General features: G+C 45.5%; 1 protein-coding gene across 2 annotated transcripts; it reads left to right on the top strand.

Moving 5' to 3' along the window:
- Positions 1 to 523: 523 nt before the first annotated feature.
- Positions 524 to 4245, top strand: BLOC1S2 (biogenesis of lysosomal organelles complex 1 subunit 2). 2 transcript variants are annotated; one of them, XM_071563061.1, is made up of 5 exons: positions 524 to 734; positions 1507 to 1623; positions 2475 to 2594; positions 3068 to 3172; positions 3704 to 4245. In XM_071563061.1, the coding sequence occupies exons 1-5, from the start codon at positions 683 to 685 to the stop codon at positions 3733 to 3735; spliced, it is 426 nt and encodes a 141-aa protein (XP_071419162.1). In that variant the 5' UTR covers positions 524 to 682; the 3' UTR covers positions 3736 to 4245. The 2 variants fall into 2 exon arrangements, with proteins under 2 accessions (XP_071419162.1, XP_071419163.1); XM_071563062.1 differs by lacking the exon at positions 524 to 734 and adding an exon at positions 804 to 1358.
- Positions 4246 to 5812: the final 1567 nt, after the last annotated feature.

Below are 5812 nucleotides of genomic sequence, written 5' to 3'. Positions count from 1 at the left end.
CACTAGCAGAGTTTTTTAACAACAGACTTAATATTTAGCTGCACGACCTACATCTAGTGCGACTACAATGTGGAGTCAAAAGCAGCACGTAGACTGCTGTGGAAAACTCCAGCGACACACAGCGCAGTCCCCCCCTGGATAACCTGCGGTGTGCCAGCACTTGTGTCCTCACCACATCCTCAGCAACAGCAGCGGTGCTTTTAAGTTGCACTAAGATCCGCACATGCAGCGCACCAGGTGCCAAAGGGAGAGCTCCTCAAACACAGGCCGGGAGGGTTTGCCCGCGGGGGCCGGGCCGGCAGCAGCCCCGGGGCCGGCACGTGGTGCGAGCGCTGCTGGTGCTGCCCTTGTCGGGATCACCGCGGCTGTGCCCCCTAAGGGAGCAACGATCGCACCGACGGCACAGCCGCACCGAGTTGTGCTCGTTTGTACCACACCCTCTCTGTGCTGCTTCACGGCCTTTCACAGCTGGTGAAAAGTAAACTGTGCGACGCTTTACTTCTCGGTATTTGTGCCTCCCCGCCTACCGGGCCGGGAGCAGCGCCTTCCCGCGGCTGTGCCCATCGCGCCGCCGGCAGCGCGGGGAAGGCGGGGCCGGGGCTCCTCCCTGCGGGCGCGGGGCGGGCCCGGGCCCGGGCCCGGCGGGGGCCGGCGGAGGCGGGCGGGGCGCGGCTCTGTGCCCATGGCGGCCGCGGCGGAGGGGCCGCCCGAAGCCGGCGTGCAGCCCGCAAAGCGTAAGGGGCGGGGGCCGGGGCCGGGGCCGGGGGTCGGGGACGCCCCGAAACCGCGGGGCGGGGCAGGGGCCGGGCAGGCCGCGGCGCAGGGACGAGCCCCCGGCGGGCCCGCGGCCTCGCGTGTACCGACCGGGCCGGGCCGGGCCGGGCTGGGCCGGGCTGGTCTGGTCTGTACCGTGCCGGCTGCTGCTGCCCCAGGGCCCGGCCGAGGCCTCCCTCGCTCCGGCTGCGGGAGCCGCGGCCCTCGGGCAGCCCCGTGTGCGAGCTGGCAAGCGCTACCGACGCGGGAAAGAGGGGCCTGTGGGGCTGGGTGAAGATGCCAGACTTGCGCAGGGGAAGGACAGCAGAGGGTTGTGGTAGAGACGGGTTTGGAGAAGAAAGGCGGCCATTGCCGCTTTCAGCAGTTCGGATTTGCTGTGGGCCCCGTGAAGGGTCGGGGGCTGTTCTGTGCCGAATCAGTGACTGGAAATAAACATGAGCACCCTGCGCAGAGGCACATAGAAGTTCTTCCCAAGGAGGGGGCTGGTGTTTGCCAGTGCGGTCAGGGCGCCTGCCAGCCGCTTGAATACTCGCCACATTATCATTCTGAAATAATTTTGGTGCTGTTTTAAGGAAGCTGCCAAGGTTTGTTACCTCTTAACGTAAAGTGCACAACTTATATGCGAAGTAGCTGTGGGCAGTTTAAAGGGAGAAAAAAATGAGACCATCTTTCCGGTGTGTTTCTGTACCTGCTATAGCTTTGCCTTAACTCTGTAATGTCTACCCCGAGCAGAGGATCCTGCTGTTGAAACTGCAGAGGAAGCAAAGGAACCAGCGGAGGCAGACATCAATGAACTCTGTAAAGACATGTTCAACAAAATGGCCACTTATTTAACAGGTGAACTGACAGGTAAGGAACAGCAATACTGACCTGCAAGTAAGTTCTTGCTTCTTTCAAAAAATCTGTTGTATAGTTTGTCCCAGTTTATTTAGATCTCATCTAGTAGGACGGTCAGTTCAAGTCTGGCATGTTGCTAGGCTACTGACAACACAGATTGGTCATATTAATTTAATGAAGTCCCAGAATAGCATAAATATTTTTCAGAATAATTCAGTATGGTATCAGCAGCTTAAAAAAGTAATTCTGTTTTGTCTTGTGAAAGTTTGTACATGGAAAAGTGAGCAAACAAAAGCAGTCTAGCTTAAGAAAGACTAGAAAGGAAGCACAACAGACAGTGGAGCATGTGCAGTTACTTAGTTTCTGAGAGCAAGGATCATGCACATCTTTTCCAACATGTTGATACTTTAGAATGAACTGCTGTGCAAAATTAACTGGAGCAAAGCAAACTGCTCATCAAGTTAGTGCATTCCGTAGGCTCTAATTTTAAAAGTACTCCATAGCACTACTGATTTGCACAGACTTGAAAGACACATAATACACATGACCAGTCTGGATTTGTGCTATCAGTTTTGTAAAAACATAAGTGTCTGACTGACAGAGGAAGAGTAAAAATGTGAGGAATTAGTAAGTTTTTCTCTCAGAAGAAAATTACAAGTGAATTTATCAAGTTAATTTTTGCAATTCACAGAAAGTTGTCTCTCTTGTAAGTTTCAACACATTATACTAATTCCTGTATTGCCATCTAAACTGTTCTGCTACCTTTGTCTCTTTGTTTGAAATCTCTTGTCCTTTTGAAGAGTCTGCACATGATTCAAACCACATGAACCCTTAATTAAAATAAACTTTTATTCTTTTTTAAGCCACCAGTGAAGACTACAAACTCTTGGAAAACATGAATAAGCTGACTAGCTTGAAGTACCTAGAAATGAAAGATATTGCTATAAACATCAGTAGAAATCTGAAGGATTTAAATCAAAAATGTAAGTATTCAAATAATATAGGGGTATAATGAATGGTGTACTTGTTTGGGAAATGAAGCATCCTAAGAGTCAGAAGGTTTCCATTCCATTAGGTGCTGAAGGAAAGAAAACTAACTCACTGAAATAGATGTGCTGCTATACAATGCTAATCTCGTATATTTCTTTACAGCTGTAGACTAGTATAAGAGAAAATATATCTGAATTTATGTGCTGGTTTGCCCTGTATTTTGGATCTGATAGGAATAACACTTCTTTTGATTCACATTCTGTTACGACTTGTGTTAGGGTCTAGCCAGTGCTTTAAATAATTCATGCTTTCCTGGAATACAGCTGTCAGTGCCACAGGGCAGGGGAAAGAAAGAGCTTTTAAATTGTTCTGTCTGAAGAATGTTACGAGAAATTCTTGTGTTTCAAGTGTTTCTTGGAAGTGGATTACTGAAAACTGACAGATGCAATTTTCCTGCTTTTTTAAGATGCTGATCTTCAGCCATATCTGGAACAAATCAACCTAATTGAGGAACAGGTTGCAGCTCTGGAGCAGGCAGCTTATAAATTGGATGCATATTCCAAAAAACTTGGTAACTATTGTCCTTTACTGTTATGACCTAGCAGCATATTGCCTTGCAAGGGTATTTAAAGAGAAATAAACTCTATTTAACAAACACAATCTGCTGAGTTGCCTATGCTGCTTTTGAGCAGAAAACATTATATGTGAAATTATAAGCTTTGGGAAAAGATTAATATAACAAGTTATATTATGGTGAACTAGTACAGGTGTTACTAAACTCCAGCTGCTTAGAGAGTCTTGATTTTTCTTTTACAATATGCACTGACCCAAATTTTAAAGACCTGTTTAATCCTGCAAATAGAGGAATTCATACAGTTCCCCTGAGTACTCAAGTTATATTGTCTTAAGATCAGTTGTCTGACTTAAGCACTGTGTGCTCAACAAAAAATCATTACACAATTACATTTGCCTAAATGCATTAGTAAAAAAGGGTCCTGAATGATACAGTAAATTACCTTGAATTTTAAGATGCATAGCAGCTTACAAGACGCAAAGCTCTTACCTACCCAGTACTAAAATACTGTTTTTTTTCCTTTTGCAGAAGCCAAGTACAAAAAACTGGAGAAACGCTGAAGTTAAACAGTCTTTAAGTTGGAGTTGGGCAATGAGTCAGACTGATTTCTGGTTTTGCACAACAGCAGTTCTGTATGTTGCCGAGGATTTGGTTGCAGCTAACATCAAGACTGGGAACTTTTTCTAGCTATTGAATACAGTAGGCTGTATTCAAGCTTAAGGCTGAATAATGTTTTCCTCTTTTCAAGAGGTTCTATTGCTCAGTTGTTTTGCAGTGAAAAGTAGAAGCCTGTCCCTGATCCGTGTTAATATTGGCTATATGTGTGTTAGTCCTGTTTCCACATGGAATACTCTGTCTAGGAAAAGTCCTCCATAATCTGTAAAGACCTTTTCCCTCAATAGCAGCAGCAGGACCAAAACTTGACTTTTTCTTTCATTGAGCTCTGTGTGGAGAAGATCCCCGGGTCTTTGGACTTACAAGTGAGGTGTTAAAAAAACTCTTTAATTTTGGTATCTGTTTGAAATAGGGAGACTAATTACTATAAATTTACAATAAAACAACTTGCTGCATTTGCTTCTCTGGAATCTCAATTTGCTGTTGGAGATATTATGTAAGTTGAGGTTTTTTTGTTTTTACAAATTTTTCCAGCTACTGAAGATGATAGAAGAGAACGTGTTTTAGACTCTGTATCAAGTATTGTTGCAATTGCATTCTTGGACTGTCTGGACCTCAGGTGAAATTGCAAGACATACTGCTTTATCAGATGCTCAGTTAACTTAGATATTTTCTCTTTACCCAGTGAATTTTGATCTTAGTTGTTTTGAAGTGGCATGACCATCACAAAAAGCTGCTTCTCTACCAGATTAACAATTTCCAAATTGCTAATTTGGCAGAACCTTGCCTATTGCACAGGTATGCCTCCTCCTTCAAGGGTTTTTTTCCATACCTGTGGACCATAAGTACTTCAAGTTGACTTTTGAGTGAGTTGTGGTTGACAATAGTACAAGTGCTGATACATCAGAAATAGGGAGAATAATGTTAGAATAATGTGGTAAAGATCCTCATGCTGTTGAGCAGTGTACAACCACTGTAATTGGTCAGGATGGACGTTTTTTCTTACTGCTGTTTTAAAACGGTGAGCCGGATGACCTTCGAGAGCCTTTACCATCACTTTAAGTATCCTGGGTTTGAAATAGAAGCACGTTTCGTTCCTGACGGCGTTCCCTTGGCAGGACTGCGGGGGGACAGGAGGGGGCGCTGTGTCCACAGGGCCCGAATCCTGTTTCTTTGAAAAGGTGGTTTTTCTGCGCATACAAAACCCGATGTGATCTTAAAACTCCAGGGACTCTGAAGGTGGAAATCCATCTAGCCATACATTGTCACAAAGCACTAAGTGTTTTCAGGTAAGAGAGGTAAGAAATAGTAAGTTCCTTCTCAAACTCTTGAGTATCCCATGTCTGGGAAGCAAAGATGTGGAGGGAAGCTTGTCCCACAAGTGACTTTATTAAGAGGAAATTTTGGAGACCAGCTTCCAAGCTGGTTGCAGAACTGCATGACAGTGGCACCCCCCCATTAGGCTAAGAGCTCACAGTATTTCCAGTTCTGTCTCTCTCCCCTCCCTGCCTAAAGGCCCTCTGTGCCACTGGTAGAATCCAAGTCATAGCAAGGATGGCAGGTCCTTGAAGAGTAGCACCACATAAGATACATATCTATGTGTGTGAGAACAGCATTGTACTGGCAAAATGTATAATTCAAAAGCACAGGCACAACTTGGTTACTGATCAGATGTTTCACCTGGAGTCCCTGAGATGTTCCAGAGGAGGTACAGGGGGACATGAAATACCTCAGTTTTCTGTAGGATGTTTGGTGGAAAAATAGAATAAAAAGCAGGTGCTTGAAGGGAAAAGCAGGAAGAAAACAGGGAAAAGAGAGGACTGACAGATGACAATCAAGGGGCAGGATATCTCATCAAAGTAGTCTATACAACTGCTTCAGAGCTGAAGCAGTTCTTGAGGACTTGGACTGCAGCTGCAAGCCAGGGGGTGAATATCAGCCTGGCAAATACAGCTCTTTTAGCAGAAGCACCAGAATTCAGCTCCAGGGGAGAATTGTTGTCTCCTGACATCTCAAGACAGT

Source organism: Pithys albifrons, chromosome 9, assembly GCF_047495875.1.
Source record: "Pithys albifrons albifrons isolate INPA30051 chromosome 9, PitAlb_v1, whole genome shotgun sequence".
NCBI lineage: Eukaryota > Metazoa > Chordata > Aves > Passeriformes > Thamnophilidae > Pithys > Pithys albifrons.
Note: the sequence above shows the minus strand (reverse complement) of the source record. Positions and strands in the feature narration are given on the sequence as shown.

Excerpts from the sequence above, each read along its gene's own strand:
- BLOC1S2 (XM_071563061.1), top strand. The coding sequence starts at position 683 with ATGGCGGCCGCGGCGGAGGGGCCGCCCGAAGCCGGCGTGCAGCCCGCA. Across the intron at positions 735-1,506 it reads CGGCGTGCAGCCCGCAAAGC|AGGATCCTGCTGTTGAAACT; the intron begins GTAAGGGGCGGG and ends TACCCCGAGCAG. Across the intron at positions 3,173-3,703 it reads TGCATATTCCAAAAAACTTG|AAGCCAAGTACAAAAAACTG; the intron begins GTAACTATTGTC and ends TTCCTTTTGCAG.